Source organism: Anneissia japonica, unplaced genomic scaffold (assembly GCF_011630105.1).
Source record: "Anneissia japonica isolate Jap-2015-1 unplaced genomic scaffold, ASM1163010v1 scaffold5330_len1712360_cov203, whole genome shotgun sequence".
Taxonomy (NCBI): domain Eukaryota; kingdom Metazoa; phylum Echinodermata; class Crinoidea; order Comatulida; family Comatulidae; genus Anneissia; species Anneissia japonica.
In genome coordinates this window covers 792,385-809,680 of record NW_022711894.1, presented here as the reverse complement: position 1 = coordinate 809,680, position 17,296 = coordinate 792,385, and the positions used below count along the sequence as shown (strand labels likewise).

General features: G+C 34.9%; 2 protein-coding genes across 5 annotated transcripts in view; one reads left to right on the top strand and one right to left on the bottom strand.

Moving 5' to 3' along the window:
• The window catches only part of LOC117107662 (paired mesoderm homeobox protein 2-like), a 34,179-nt gene extending 27,357 nt beyond the window's left edge, over positions 1-6,822 (top strand). For 2 of the 4 annotated variants that reach the window (XM_033249381.1, XM_033249384.1), the window contains exons 2-5: positions 781-884; positions 3,703-3,837; positions 4,250-4,488; positions 6,050-6,822. In XM_033249381.1, coding sequence (XP_033105272.1) covers positions 781-884; positions 3,703-3,837; positions 4,250-4,488; positions 6,050-6,257 — 686 coding nt within the window. In that variant the 3' untranslated portion in view covers positions 6,258-6,822. Of the gene's footprint in view, positions 1-780; positions 903-3,702; positions 3,838-4,249; positions 4,489-6,049 lie in introns of all 4 variants that reach the window. The other 2 variants (XM_033249380.1, XM_033249382.1) reach the window with 1 other exon arrangement.
• Positions 6,823-7,853: 1,031 nt separating this feature from the next.
• Positions 7,854-14,281, bottom strand: LOC117107625 (protein C9orf135-like). Its single transcript, XM_033249334.1, has 3 exons — positions 14,079-14,281; positions 11,744-11,852; positions 7,854-8,629 (listed from the first exon to the last, which is right to left on the bottom strand). The coding sequence occupies exons 1-3, from the start codon at positions 14,180-14,182 to the stop codon at positions 8,441-8,443; spliced, it is 402 nt and encodes a 133-aa protein (XP_033105225.1). The 5' UTR covers positions 14,183-14,281; the 3' UTR covers positions 7,854-8,440.
• Between the last annotated feature and the right edge of the window lie 3,015 nt (positions 14,282-17,296).

Here is a 17,296-nt window from a genome sequence, read left to right as displayed (position 1 = left end):
ATACTGGAAAACAACAATGCTGTGGGAAACAATGGCTGGATCTCAGTAGAGATACAAAAATGATAAGCAGCAGCTAAAAAGTAAACGTAAGTAAACAGCCAGAAATATATAATATAATATAAAATAATATAAATTATAAATAATATAAATAATATAAATAATATAATATAAAATATGTAATATATATATATATATATATATATATATATATATTACAGTTTCTAAAATATTGATGGATTTGACGCACAGTGTGAATAGATACTAGGTTACTATTGATCTATTAATTAATTTCTAAACGGATTCAAATTCCATAAAGCCGAGTTGCTTAGTTGGGCCGTCGTTTTCATATGAAGCAGTGGACTATAGATGTTGACTATTTAGTCTGCTATTAGAGTTGAATTCTGTTCTGGTGAACCACTTTAGATAATGATACAACATTTACTCAAAATGAAACTTAGTAACATAAATTGCGAGAAGTTCATGTATTTAATGTGTGTGATGATATTTCCATGTTTTTCAATGTTTAAAGAAGTATTTTACTTATTATTCTACATAGATTTTTGACACTTTTCCTACTTTCCCTGCCGTCCTTCTTTTAGAGTGAATGATCTCCTCCTCAAAAAGTTTCCTGAAAGAGATTTCTTTAATTTCAAGAGACAATGTGTCGTAACGATTGAACACAGATTCCACATCTATGATTGACATATGTCAGATGGAATCGTTGATTGATTGAATTTGCAATAGAAATTGACAGGCCGTACTGTATTCCATTTTCCCTAGGCGTCACAAGCGGTAGTATGCTGCCGAACACGTCGGCTGTTCTCCAGACCTCCATCAGAGATGAATTGCTGTTAGATCAACTCTCATTTCATCGTAGACGTCAGGTAAGCAGCGCTCTAAAGGTGAGGGCTCACTCCAAAACCACATTTTTCCATAGAGTTGTACAGAAGAATAGTCCAGACGATCAAATTTTATTTGAAAAACTGTTGTATATAGTCATGATACGCCTATATATGGTCATGATGTGCCTATATATGGTCATGATGTGCCTATATATGGTCATGGTGTGATGTCATCATGACCATAGCGTTTAGGCATGCCACATGTTTTTGTCAAATAAATGTTGATTGTCGGAACAGGAATTTATAAAGTCTAATCGCTCTGCCAGCATCAAAATGTGATTTGTCATTAACGAGCCAACAATACGTCCGGCCGTAGCCATGTCGATTTTTACTGTGAATAGTTTGAAACTACTAAAACTATTTACAACTTAAAACAACATTGTATAGGAAAGATCTGACCATACAGACGTACGCAAACCTCGACGCAGAATGTTTTTGCAAAGGCTTGCGTTGGAGTCAATCCATTTGCGCTTGCGTTTAAACGTGATAAATTAATACTTAAGCCGGTTTCTCACTTTGCGCGTTTTGCTTACGACAAAGCTAAGCTACGACGACACGCTCAGTCTAAAATCGTCTGGTGCACGGGGTAAGTGTGAGAGGTATTAGGCCTATAATACGACACGGCACGGATAGTCATATGGAAGAGTGCAATATCGTAAAATTTTGAACAGGTTCAAAAAGTTGTAGTCGTAATTGTCGTATGCAGATTAACGTAAGCAAACCGTAACGTGTCAGCACTGTTTCCTGGTCAGACTGGCTTAAAGCGCGCAGAGTTCAAAATAAAATACCCCACCCCAATAACGTGAAAATTACTATTATGTCGGCTCAATGACAGCGAATTTCTGCCAATGTCGGTATAGTGGAATTAAGTGCTCTGTGTAGACTTGCAATATAGTTCTTCTATAGGCCTAATATCTTTATGTTCTAAACAATATTTTTTGTGCCTTCTACTATAAAAAAAGTTTTGTTATTTGATTATATATAAGTCCAATATTATAAATATTTACCCCAATTGCATTATTCACATTATTCTGTTATTAAATATAAATAACAGAATCGAAAGAATCATCCAACATCAATGATAATTTTAAATTAAGTATTCTGTATTTTCAAAATGGCAATCTATTAATTCAGTAGAAAATATCTAAGACCATTACCAATAAAACCGGACACTCACTACATCGTACGACCGTCGCACGACGAATCCACATTTGCTTCCGGAGAGCGATAGACGACGCAACGCCGTCTGCTGATTGTCAGTGGCAATCTGAACGGATCCTCATTAAAAAGACGATCCGTTGGGTCCGCGTCTTCGCGTGCGTTCTTCGTCGCGTTGCCGTCGCGTCGCCGTCGCACGCAATGAGTAATCGGCTTTACAGTGCTGCGTAAAAATGCGCTGGTGGTAACGTAAGTGCAATTTCGCTCCAATTCCAAATTCTGGAATTCCGACGCCAAGCATTTTTATTGGGCAAAGACGCTATGTGACGTAATCGACGGTACTGTCTATTGGATTTAAGTTGGTGCATTAGTGCACTAGTTTATTAAATTTTCTCGGAATTATACATTTGTTGTTACTATTAGGCCTATTATCATTACGCATGTCGAATATATCAATAAACCACCAATACCCATTCGAGTCTATTTAACTTATTGACCTCAATATTTTAATTATGGTATAAAAGACCATTAAACAACGCGCTACAGATTATGATTCCAGGGGAAAAAACCTCGGATTTCTACTTACTTAATTGATGTTGATTGAAAACTTCTATTTAATGATTAAGTACACTTAGTAGAAGCTACAAGCATCGTTTACATAATAACAGCATTTGCTCTTTAATAACCAGTTAAGATAAATATGAAGTAATAACAATAGATTAATGACTCAGGTCTAAGGGCTTCTTTATCGTACCTAACAATAAAGTAAATTGGTTCGCTTTATTCATTTCGATAATTGTAATAGCTTTTTGATTGATGGAATATTTTTTTATCTTTTCAAAATGGCAAAAATGTTGAAATTATTGACAAGCGATTTTACTTGCCTCGGTATATTCAAATCTTGTAATTAAAACAATAATATCTACTTTCCTATTTTAAATTATTAGATGCAATATTGCACGAAGAATATGTTGACTAAATCATATTTTTCTCGTTAAAGTAATTCATTATGGAGTCATAATTAAATAATATAACAATATTTAATATGCCTATAATAAATACAAATTTAAAATAATTAGAATATTAACACCTTTATGTATTTACAAATTTCTTTATATGCCATTAATTTGTTAATTTTTAATAATATTGTACTGATTATATTTTGCTCACGTTTACTATGCATTGCTCATGTTATGAGGACGTGATGGAATCAGCTTTGCTGTTGGGATACCAAAATTAAAACGTCATTGTATGTTATCTGCATACGTATCTATACATTAATTTTGTTTACAAAATAAAAATAAATCACCGGTAATGATACTTTTTTTATCGTTATCTTATCAATAATCGCACCTTCAAGTACCGTAATCAATATAAATTACTTAACTTGGGACAACCCACTGCTGTCATGTTATAATTCTAGCAAAGTAGGTCCTATATATTATCATAAATTGTTATCACACCTTTGATATGTTACATAATTGTTTGACAAAAACTTAAGAAATCATTTATATATTTCTAATGGAGGGATACCCCATAAAAAAAAATAGTTAATTGTAACGATTTGAGAGTAAATTGATGATCTGTATAGTCTGTCCTTTGTTTCAATATTTCAATAGGAATTATTATTTATATCTTTTAGCGCCGTAATCGAACGACGTTTACTCCACAGCAACTACAAGAACTGGAAGCGCTATTTAATCGTACACATTATCCGGATATATTCGTCCGTGAAGATCTCGCAATCCGAACACATCTCAGCGAAGCCAGAATTCAAGTGAGTTACTAATACTTCGATTACATATTATTATATATGTATATATAAGTATTATCATTTATGGAATGGGATCGCAGTATAACATGTTTTATCAAAATCAAAGTTCCTAATATGATAGCTTGATGATTTGTTTTGGAGACCTGGATATTTTCACTTGACGAAAATATCAAATGTTTCTTTTAGATTACTTGGTATTTGTGTGAATATCAAATTGCATCATCTATATTCTGAAATAAAAATAATATTATGGTATTTTATTTCTTTTTCAAAAACACAACATAAACATAAACATCTCCATTAATGAGAGTTGTGAAGAATTTCTGAACTAGAGTTGGCCTGCTCAGCTGATGCTGAATAGAGTAGGAGGACATGAATGTAGGCCTACAAATACATTTATGTTTCCTCTTTTAAGGTGTGGTTTCAAAATCGAAGAGCGAAATGGAGAAAAACCACACGTATGCAACTTGGACACGATCCTTGGAGGCTCCGTCGACTTCCTTCGTACACTCCGAGCCCGATGCAACGGAACCCATGGTTGGCTGCCGCTGCTGTCGGTCTGATGTGTCCACCACCTACAGCCACGCTTCCTTTAGACTTGTTAGCTCATGACTCTACAGGTCATCATACGCCCTCGTCGAGTGATGTTGAAAAGTAAGTGCCGCTATTAATATGTCATGATATAGGCCTTTATACTAAAGAAACGTATATTAATTATTGATAGCAATTACCGTCATTATTATAAGTCCGATTTATTGTTTGACAGTCATAATAGTAATATATCGTATCGTAAATTGCGCCAAAAATTATTTTCGATATCTTGCAAGTAAAAAATAGTAAAATTTAAGATGTAATGTAGGCATAGTTAAACGTTTCATATGAAACGGAAATATATCATGATTGAAAACAGAAAATGACCAACAACAGAATGAATAATCGAACAAAAAACTTAACATTAAGTTTGATTTCGTATTCATTCTCGGCAGATGTGCTTTAAATGCTTTTTGCTTTCAAATTGTTTAAGAAAACATCAAAGAGAAAAAATAGTTAATCTCTTAAAAAAGCGTTGATAAAACTATCCCTCCGCGATCCCGTAACCTCTGCCACTATCGACTGTCATTTAATCAGAACGAGATATGCGAGTGTCTAACGTGTTTACATCAAGTAGTGGTATGTTACAGGACGTCTTCAAATCCATTTGGGAGGACGCTTCAATCACTCAATTTCTATTAACGTAAATTTTGACGATTACGATCAATCAGTCTATTTTTAGCTAAACAAAACTGTTTTATGCGTAATTAAAAGGATGAAGTCGTCATAGATGTTATTTATTTTCCAAATGTGACAAATATTCCACGGTCTTTTTTTTTACTTTGATTGGTTATTGATATAGTCAGATTTTAAAAAAAATGAATGAATATTAATATTACAATGTTCCTGTGATTTGTCCAACTGGAACTTTTATATCAAAACTAAATATAAATAGTTATAACAATAGTGCCTAAACCATTGATGCACTCATGTTTAGCGACCTTTTTCTTTACACAATTTTTCTTTTTCACAAGTAAAATTGCAAATTTCAGAATTGAACGATGCTTTTAAGCATCACAAACCATGCACACAGGGTTCTCTCCGTAAACTATGGCTCATTGTGAGACTAAAGGAGAGAATCATTTAGGGTCGAGGGAAAAAAAATGTACCTGTAATTGAGTCCAGGACCCTGTAATTGGATCTTAACCAAGCTACAAATATAAACTAAAGAGACATAGGCCCTATTCCAAAATGGAGTTGTTGAGATTTAACTTGGTAGTAAAGATACTTGGTACGGTATCTCAGTGCTCCAGTTCAAGATAATGATCGACACTAGAAAAAAATTTGTTCTCTAGAACTTCCTGTAATTGGCGAGTTTACTTTTTAGATCTAAAAAGCGCAGCCCAAAACATTCCATCCATTTCAATAACCTATTTCTAACGAAAAGAATTTCGGAAAGCATAAAAACGAGTTCGTATATTTTTCATAAAGTTTAGATCTCCTAAATGGCGTAGCAGATAATTCAGTTTTATATATTTTTGTTGGGAAAATTTCTGTTCACATGGTAATAATTTGAAGACCTCATTTATGCGTTTCGTCAGTATTTTTTTAGTTGTTAAATGTCTATACACAACAAAATAACGTATTTCGGATTTTGTTTTCTTCCTCATTTTTTTACTACCAGATGTGGCATGACTCTAGGCTCTGTTGCTGTACCAAGCTGTTCATGTTACTCGACGCTAGTGTCCACGCCAAGTACCTACTCTGGTATGTTCGGATTTGTCAGTGCCTGTAACACAACAAGTTCATCGAGCATTGCCGAGCTCCGTCTGAAGGCAAAAGAGCACGCCGGAATAACCAAGGACCCGAATCTTAAAGGCCAGACTACATGAACAGATTGAGTAGGGATATTGAAACATGTGGTTTAAGATAATGATTTCAATTGGATAATAATAAACTGTAAAATAAATTATTTTGCTTAGCTTTCTCAACCAATGAAATTCATTACCTCAATGAGTTTGAATCCAATACAAACAATGTTTTTGTGGCATAGCTTTACAAAGTAATAATGTAATGATTTGATATCATTTTAACTTTGAAAACTCTTCATTATTCATGCCATTGAAATGTTATCATAAACACTGCTTTTCTAATCAGTATATTTAAGTCAATAGATTTGGAATCAGTTTACTGTGTATTACCCATATTTCCGATTATATTGATAGACCTATATAAGTTGAGCTTATACAATACATACCATTAGGACAGCATACATCAGTTCGAAAATATAAGACTCAACATCATGCTCTCTTCAATCTATAGGAACATGATACGTGAACGTTGATCTCTAAGTTGTCAACAACTTAACATTTTCTTTAACAAAAACTGTTGTATGGCAATAGTCATAATGTGCTTATTAAGGTCATAATGTGATGTCATCACTACCATATTCAAGCATGTCACATAAAATGTGATTTGTCCGGACAGGCTTAATCTTGTGATGCTGCTGTCATTATATTATTATTATTGTTATTGTTATTGTTATTATTATTATTATTATTATTATTATTATTATTATTATTATTATTATTATTATTATTATTATTATTATTATTATTATTATTATTATTGTTAATTATTATGGTTACATTCTTTTATTCATTTACCCTCTCCTACTCCAAGTAAATAACAGAATATTACTAGTCAGGTAATCGGTCGAGCTTTACGGATTTTCGCTTCATCCAATTCAGAATGCCTTATCAATTATATAATCAAATGATATGGAAATTATTGTATCAAGTTTTTCATTGTTTGTCATTAAACTATAAACTGTTGGATTCAGATTTAATTGCCTATACATTGTGAACTACCGGTTCATCCCACTTTAGATAGCCCACTGTATGACCATCTGATGGAGTATGTGAGGCTTTGGTAGGCCTACGCCCTTTAAGTGTGATAGGGGTTAAGAAAAGTGTATACTAGGCCTAGTTAGTTTTTAATAAAAACTGATCATTGTTTGGTAATAAAGCGTTATGAATGTAATTCTACAGCAGTATTAAATCTTTCCATGTGTTTTTACAGAGTGGCATCCTTGGCGGATCCAGGGGTGGGAAAGAGCGATTCTCTTTCTCAGGCATATTCCTTTCCTCAGGCAGCAGCAAATCAAATCTCTTAACAAAAAGAAAGTAAGCGTGTATATTGGCTGGGCTTGAAGGGAACACTTAAACACACGCAACACTATATGAGTGTTTTATCTGCACCGGGTTGTGCACCACAGTCTCTAATTTTAATTTTAATTTTTTAAAGTCTCTAATAAAATAATGTATGTGACTGAAAAGTTGATGATGTCCATTCGGAGAACTGCTGGAGCTACAAAAAAGTTCGAACATACTGAGACAAAGTTTTCACCACATCTATAATATTGCAGGGCTATCCCATATTTCCAAACTTATACGTACACTTTACATACAAAACGAAAGAGACAACAATCACCTGATTGTATATGCCCATTTACAATTTTATTTCTACAGTACTCGCATGATGTCGTTCCTATATTCAACGAAGTCTGCAATTTATCTAATCACGTGATCTAATGTTACACACCAGTACGTTTATTATTGTCTACATCAGTATGTTAATGTTAAAAATACATCACATTAATTTACTTTAATGTTAAAACTAGTAAAAATATATTTAAATAGACATTTCCCGAATGTAGTAATAATTTTAGCAGTTAAATAGTTAAATCTGCTAATTCTGGGTATACCAATAAATATGTAGACCTATCATGGTCTAATCTACTTACTCGATAATTTTAATAAAATATGCTTACTTGCTTTACGACGTAATGTAATACAAATAGTGTAACTGTCCACATTTCTTAAAACATTTTTCAAATGCAAACACTTCGTTTTTCAAAGGAAATCTGATACAACTGATGCCTTTTATTGCACAAAAAGTTCTTTCATTTTCCACATGATTTTTTTAATGAAAGTGAAAATAAAATCTACATCCATCTTTTTGTTCGTTATCAGCAAGATATAAAAACAATAGAAAAATAAACAATCATATACAATTATTCAAGTTGTTGCGGTATTGTGTGTGTTGGTGGAAAGAGCGCCCTCTTGTAATCTCTGTTGGCATAAATAGCGCTCTCATCCTGCCAAGTGTTGCGACCGAATCTCCTGTAATCTGCAGTATCTGTGAACTGACTATGGCACTTGCGGTATCCATTTGAATGATCAGGGAAATCCGGTGGCTGCTCCTAAAAAAAACAAAAAACAAAAAAAACAATAATTTTTTGGGCATCACCATACTTATGGAGATAAATCCATTTTTAGAAACTGTTTCTTTCACCTAAGTTTTAGGGAAGGCTTAAAATCATTTTATTTATTATATATAATTAAAAGGAGGGGGATGCCCACAGTCTTTTTATCCAGATGGGTACATGGTATAAAAGGCTGTGATTGCTTAGAAATTAAATTTAAACTGAGTGGAAACAGTTAGAAAAAGAGTTCCAGAGGAGATTGCAATAATAATAATAATAATATAATAATAATATTAATAATAATAATGATGATGATTATGTTGATTAAGATGATGATGATAACGATGACTATGGTAATGCTAATGAAAATTATGGTAATGTTGATGATAATTAATATTAATTTTGATGATGATGACGACAACGACGATGATGATGATGAAGACAATGATGATGATGGCAAAGATCATAATAAATATGATATGTTGATGATGAAGATGAGGATAATGGTAATAATACTGTAAAATTAAAGCAAAGAAAATCTTGTAAAGAAAGTTCTTTGTCACATACTACAAGCGAACTGGACAGCATGGGAACAGAAACGAGTCGAGTGGCCGAACGGTAAGGCAGGGAAGCCGCTAGCTACAGCTTTAACATCGGCACTGGTTCCAGCCGCTCCTCGCACATGGTTCGGTTGGTAGAACCAAGTCTTCCCGGATAAGGACTTAAAATAGAGGTCCAGTGTATACATCTGGCTCATGTGCACTTTAAAGAACCCATTGCATCTTTTGGAAGAGTAGGGGGTTACCCCGATGTTATGGTTCATTTCAGCCCCTGTCGTTGTGAAATGATGAAAACATGTATCTACCAAGAAGCGCCTCTTTACGGCTGCTAGGTAGTCACGGACCACGCCCATACGCAACTCAGCACAATGATGCTGCAACTTATGGGTTATTCTCCTACCTTTACCTACTTCTAATTTTACCATACCCACATTAAGGTGCAGAGCCCAAACTGCAATCATCAAATGAATATCGATATTTTTTTCACAATAATATGATGACCTTGGCTTCTGGTGTATGTTGACATGTGAGGTAATTAGCGAGGAAGTACTTATGACTTTTGATAAATGAATGCAATGTATCAAATTTTAGAGGATATTCGGATAAATAAATCATTATTTTAAAAAAATCGAAAGTAGTGATTGACAAGTTTTCAAAGTTATGTTGACACTTGATATATCACCTGAAGATGTATACGTCTTAAAGAATGCAAAATTTGATGTACACACAGTGCATACGGCCAAATACACACCTACACACATGGCGGAGCAAACACTACACTGCTGTCAAATCCACCCTTTATGTTTAGTGCACCCCAGAATGCTATAAACAATTATATTTATTTCATCAAGTTGCTTGATAAATTGTAAGTATAAAACTCATTGATGTAAGTTAAGCAGCGGCATATCTAGAAGTCTTGAAATAGGGATGCTGATGGGGGGGGGGGGACGCGGTGCTACTTGCAGGTGACATTTTGTTGGGGGGGGCGAGACTGGGGGGAAGCAAGTAATTTTTGGAGGAACGTGCATACCTCGCTAGATACGCCACTGTAGTCAAGTAATACAGTCTAATGAACTCATAAACCAAGGACTTCAACTAGTCAACAATTAACTAGTTAACAGTCTTTGCATAAACTGCAGTAATAATGTAAAGGAATTTATTTTACACATTTTGCAAAGGGATACAGGGTGCTGGCAATGGTGTTATTGCCAGAAGGTCACTGGATCTATAAATCTGCAAAAAGTGCCCAAAGCACAACCTCCTCCACACTCTAGTCGAGCTTTATATAATGAACACAGGACAATACATTCAAAGCTACAACAATCTAATAAAAGGTACTTATCTATACTTCTGAAGGGAGAGAAATGGTAGACATAGAGCAGTGTCACCCCTGATTGTAAATTCAGTAGTAAACCAGGATTTTGTAAATTCAGTAGTAAACCAGGGGCCAATCCTTTGCTCATTTTCAAAGAGTGATACATGTTTTTTAACATATACATGGATCATGTAGTACATGGGACAAGCAACTTCAAAGTCCCTTTGAAAATCATTTTTAATGACGATCAGTTCAGACTGCCACCAACAATCAGCAGACAGCGTCACTTCATCTAGTGCTCACATGGAAAGGAGTTGGATTTGCCAGCTGACAGTTGTACGACAAAGAGAGTGCCCAGCTTATACTAATATCATTCTTATGAGCTTGCAAATATAAAATACCCTTAAATTTCTGAGAGAAAATTTAAAGGTTTTCGTAGTGAAAAGCCTATAGATCATTCAAACTGTGACTTATTGAAAGTGATAATTTATGTTGTTATTTAAAAATGAGCAGTTCAAACTTTTATTTTTCAGGGTATTTTTTTTTTTTTTTTTCTTTTTTTTTTGGGGAAATATATCTTTATAAACTGACACAAGAGTCATGATGTATTGACAGATATTTTGAAAAGGAGATTCGAAGGAAAGAGAAGAAAAATGTCATTTAAAGATAAAGGACCACTTTACTACTTTATGACACTTGTTGGGATCAGTGAAATCAAGAAATTTGCCAACAGGGGGTCCAACATGATCGACAGGGGGCTGGAACCAAGTGGTCGAATGGAGCCTCAGTCAGGGTCTCTGAATAAAAATCCCTGGTACGGTACACAGAGAGAGCTTTATGGTCCACTAATAGAGATTGGCAATCAAATGATATTTGGATGGGCAAAGTATTATGCCTGGTCCGACGACCTTGTTGTGGCATCTGACAATGGCGGGGTTGGGGAGGGGAAATGCCCTCCCTGGTATCATCACTGATTGAGATACAGAGAATGGCCCACAATGGATAAGCATGATAAAATTCTGGAGTAAGGATTATCAATGATTCTAAGTGAGTTTTTATTGCTACAAATTCACTGATTAAAAGCACTGTACTTTAAAACATTTAAAAATTGCATATGACAGGACTAAAACAGTAACTGGTGACTTTTAGTGTTTTCGTTACAAAATTTTAAGAAAATATTAAAGGATATATTTATAGGAAAAATGTTCTAAACATGATGCAGTAAAATGTACTTACTCCATCTGTGATGTCACCAATCCTACGATATGTTGCTGTATGTAGGTTTCGCTTTTGAGTTTGATCTGAAATATTGTAGTCTTTAGGTTCTGCTTCTCTTGCTTGATGCCTGATGAAAAGGAATGATACAAAAACTGTATTTACCCTTTACCTGCTGAGCAGTTGGCAAAGAGTTATTACTGTTCTAGCTCTCTACTATATAGCAATAAGGGCCAAAATTGTTCATTGAATAAATTTGATGGGCCAGGGCAAGAGACGCAGGCCTACTTTGGCACATAGCGCCATCCAAGCACCGCAGTTGCGAGCAAGGGGAGGATTGATCTCCCTTCCCAAATTAGGACTTTTTTGAAAATAATGCTTATACAGGGCATGTTGACCAAAGAAGAATGCTACCCTTGCCATATATTGAACTACACTAGAGTTCCTATATAGAAACTCTAGACTACACGCTACAAGCAGTAGAGCGCCGCCATGCTATCATGCTAGGCCGGCTGCCTAGACGTGAAACATCAAGGGATTGTGCGAGAGGACGAAAGTTGGCATGGAAGTTGATCTAATCTTAGATCAACTTCTGATACTAATGCATTAAAGACCCTCCTTAAAACCTATCTCTTTAACATAACTCTTTTATCTTTAAGCGCCAGAGACAAAAAAATTTTTTTTTAACAGGCGCTATACAAATTCTCCAATTTATTATGTATTATTATGTTATGGTTTTTTTTTCTATTTTATTAATTAAAACGCTACAAATTGTGGGGCAATATATATACTGTATAGGACTAATATATACAGGCCTAGTCGGCCCTAGTCTAACGGAAAATATTATTTTCGGCTTGTTCTCACAGGATGCATAAAACACACTCACAGGCTGCATAGTAGCACACATTCGTAGGCTGGAGATGGCCCGGGGACCGCAAGTGGAGAACCCCTGTTCCAGCTCTTCTTGTGCTGAGGACCCCGGTTCAGGTTTTAGTTGGAGTCGCATGGCTCCTTGAATAACACTTACATTGAAGGTTATGCAAGATAAGGAACATGTTTGTATCTGTATCTAAACGTTGCATTAGGGAGGTATAAAAAATAGAGGAGCGAGCTCTAATAATGTAATCTAATGTAGTTAGATTTATATAGCGCTTCATACCGAAGTCTCAAATCGCTTGAGGTGAGGACTAGCTCATACAGTAACTTGCTTACTCCCCTAAGGGTCTCTTCATATCTGCTACCCGGTAAATTGGTACCAGCTACTCTCGTCCTTCCACAACAATAAGCCTTTGAAACATGTATTGTATGCTGCTGCTCCACATAAAGCAAGTTTATACCTCCTCGGCTCCACGTTGTTGTATTGTAGGCCTAGTTGTCGGGTGGCGCAGCACTAGGTTAGGCCTAGATCAACCTTTCATTTCCAATTTATTTGAGCATAATAATACAGTATACTTGTATAGGCCTAGGCTAGGGCCCTAGGCTTAGCTAGGCTAGATAAAAAAAAAAATAGGTTTCCAAAAAAAAAAAAAAAAAAAAAAAAGTTTAGGGGTAAATGAGGCCTGACTAGTGTACGCGGATTAGGGTCGTAGGGGCCGCGAGTCGATACACAGCAATTTGTATGGAGCGCCAAGCGTGCAGTACTGTATGCAAAATGTATGTTGGACAATGGGCATCAGAGTTCGATATTAATACTGTTTTAATCAATTAACAAATTAATGTATATTTTCTTTCATAATTTATATATCGAGACTTAATATTTAGTTAGTATATTTATTATATCAATAGTATGCCTATTTTCTTACAGAAATGGATGGTAATTTTTAAATGGCTTCTTTAGTTTATTTATTCAAATTTTACTAACATGATTCAATTATGTCATGTACGTACAAAAATGTTTCAATCTGTAATCAATCTGTAAACAAATCGATCTTTAATCAACCAGGGCCAAGAAGACTACGAGAAATAAAAAATATTCCATTTTTTATATATATTTGTTTAGTACAAGTCTGATAATTATACATTGATTTCTCTATATTTCGAAACACTTGCCCAATCAATCAGTATAGCCCTACCGTACTGGCGTTCCATACATTTTGAGCGCGGCCGCTTTCTCTCGCGGTCGCCTCGACCATACTCCGTGTACGCTTATATCAGGATTCAGGCCCTGAGTTCTAGGCCTAAGGTACTACCATATGATGATAAATAGCAGTATTCCAAGGCAGGCTAAGCCTAGCTAGGCCTATGCTAGGCCCATCATATAGACCTAGCCAGGGCATAGTCTAGCAAGCTAGCTAGGCCTAGGCCTAGACCTCAGCTGGCCCAGCAGAGTCCTGAGTAATAAAATGCTTTTACATACCAGTTACTGTTTAGGGTCGGTCTTCCATAGTTCATATGATCAGATCTTAAAAATAATGAACCTTTTCTTTCATAATAATCTGGGACTCCTACGTAGCCAGACATGTTTAAATTAATTAAGCCTAGGACCTACTGTATCACATCGATACAAAACTGGGAGAGAGCGACTCGATTCTCACACATGTTTTGTTTATTTGCGTCATAGCAGTTGCCTGGTAACTTTCCAGTCGTCGGATATTTTAAAATCATGAGTGGAATTACTATTTAGCGGCTGGCAATTTTAACATTATTTATGAAACGAAAGATGAAACTGGCTTCCAAATATGTTAGTTAATTAATAGCTTTCATTATTTGTTTAACTATTTATTCCCTATAAGTAAGTTGAAAAATTTAATTTTTTATTATTTTCAGTTGTAGAAATAAATTTATTGAAAAATATGCTAAGCTATTATAGATTGTTTTTGCACCAGTTTTGCTTTTTTCCTTTGACGATCATCACAATTATTGTATAGGTAGAGGGAGTTTTCGCAGTATTTTGTTGCTGCTGTCACTGAATGAATTGTAAGTTTTTTGTGTTAATTTTATGGTTTGCAAACAATTGTTGTTATATATATATATATTTTTTTTTTTTTTGTAAAATTTGTTTTGTTCTTTACCTCATTGACATTTGTTCATTGCCATTTTACTTAGAATATGATTTAAAGCGCATGTTTCGGGCCTAGGTAGGAGGCTCCTAGGCTTAGCTAAGAAGGCTTAGAAGGCCTAGGCCTAGGCTAGAGTCTAGCGTCTAGCCTAGGCCTAGACCTGTCTTGGCTCGGCCTGGCCCTATAGCTGGCTAGGGCCTAGGACCTGCTAAGTGCTGGGAATACGCCTGCGCCTTTTCCACGATTTTAGAAATTGTTCTTAATAAAAAACAATTCTTTAGAAGCAACTATCTATCTAGGAGGGCCTACTAGGCCAAAAATGAAAAATGTAATTAACCTCAGAAATCAAGATCTAAAAAAGGGCTAGCCTATCTAATTAGTGTATTATTAAAATAGACCTTTTCTGTACAGTAGAATAGTGCTTAGGCCTAATATTTATTTATTTATTATGTTAAAAACATGAATTACTAAACTTCTTTCTAAAAAACATTGTTAATTATATTAGGATTTGATCAAAGGCTAATTTTCTGCAAAATCTGCCCTTATTTTCCGAATTTCTACGCCCAATTTTTGCGTGAGTGATACATTCCCCACGCAGGCCTTATTTATGCAGTCTGGCTATTGTCTAGTTTGTACTTACTATTAAAGTGCTGTACTACTGTTACATAGATAGGCCAATTTTAATACAGTAATAGGCTCTTCTTTTTCCACCTTTATTTCAAAGGTCAAAACATTTTTCAATATTTTTCAGTCATGTAATGGCTTAGAATAGTCGTTTTTAAAAACATTTTGCAAAAAAAAAAATTAATGCAATACGATCCTCCGTTATGGAGTTATGAATTTATCTTATTGTTGTTGGTTACATACGTACTAGTGACTTGGGTTGTTTATCATCACTACAAGATGTATACCGATTCGTGGAAAAGGCATGCTGATGCAGTGACTTATGTAGGGCCAAAGTTGACAGGCGAGCAGTGCTGCTACTGTAGACCCTGGTTAACGTACTTTTCTCTATAATTATTTTATACACATTTTCTAGGAAGCAGGAGCGTTAGCTGGTTCACACCACACTGTGTGTGTGTGTGTACAGTATGATCAGTAACTAAGCCTATCCAATCTACTTCTAGCCTACAACTAGTTAGCAAGTTTACAATGTGAAAAAACAAAGGAATGTCTAGCCAAAGATGTTTTGCAGTCTGCCGTACTGTAAATTTTTTAAATTCCGCAGATGATACCTTAAAAACCATTTCAAATTTGCGCAGAAAATCACTAGGAAAATAGGTGCGCAGAATAGTACTGTAATTACTGCATAATAATACAATGTTTATATATTAAGATTACTGTAGATGAAAGCCTAATTTTACATTGAAATTGGCCCTTATTTTCCTAAATGCGCGGACGGACTTCTAGGCCAAATTTTTACACGGAGGATATTCCACCTGCAGGCCATACTTTAGAGTCTGGAACCTGTGGTTTACAGGGACATTATCACTGTACTCACACAGATCCAGAAACAGAATATACTAAAAATGAGATCCTCTAAAATACTGTAAGAGTCAACCACCCTTCTACTAATTATAAAATGCAGAATGGCAAAGTAGATATAAATTAAGGCAAATAAAAACAGTCAGAGAAGGTAGAGTTCATTCTACACAGTTTACTATTGAGTTTAAATTTAATAGTAAAGCTTTAGTTTTTGGTTTTTTTTTTTTTTGGTTTTTTTTGCACAATGAATGCATTAAAATTTAAGTATTAAAAAAATAAATAAATAAATTACCGTATGTACAGCTGTACTCTCGTATAAGGCAACCCACATATATAAAAACCCCCAAGTTTTTCAGAAGATTTTTGGATGATTTTTGTATGTTGGACGTATGTGTATAAGACAACCCTCCTGTTTCACTATCAAAATTCATACTTTTTGCTGCTTTTTTATGGTCCTGATACTGCATCTAGCTACAGTAGCTAAAAATGGAGCCAAATGCAAGGCAAATCTTCCAAATAATACCATTAATATATAATACATAACACCAAAATCTCATTTCCTCATATTTAAAATTGCGTTCATTCATGGGCCTACTGTACTAACATTTTAGTAGCTTCATTGCAGTAGTAAGTTTGTGAGTTACAGACGATCCGCACAATAGACGAACATAATTTTAAAAATCTGAAATTTGTATGTCGCACGTACAAAACAACCCCCTGCTTTTCGATCGTAATTTACCGTTTTCTGCCTCGTCTTATACGAGAGTATATACGGTACTTCTTGCTAATTATTTATCATAATTGTATTAAAAAAGTATGTTATGTGAAATTATATTTTTTTTTAAATTATTTTTTGAAGCCGTCTGAACATCATGGAAAAGATTCCGAAACACTCATATGACCTGCACTATGCTGGCTTCAATGTTCCAAAAACACATTTCAGCTTTGAACCGAAGTGCGCTGATTTTGAGAGAGACTGGATGCGGTGTGCTAAGGGTCTTGGGTACACAAGAGCCTTCAAGGAATGCGATTTTGAATACTCAGATTTCATAGAATGCGTGCGAGATACTAAGAAGGTGAGAACTTAGTC

Excerpts from the sequence above, each read along its gene's own strand:
- LOC117107625 (XM_033249334.1), bottom strand. The coding sequence starts at position 14,182 with ATGTCTGGCTACGTAGGAGTCCCAGATTATTATGAAAGAAAAGGTTCA. Across the intron at positions 11,853-14,078 it reads CCGACCCTAAACAGTAACTG|GCATCAAGCAAGAGAAGCAG; the intron begins GTATGTAAAAGC and ends CCTTTTCATCAG. Across the intron at positions 8,630-11,743 it reads TTGGTGACATCACAGATGGA|GAGCAGCCACCGGATTTCCC; the intron begins GTAAGTACATTT and ends TGTTTTTTTTAG.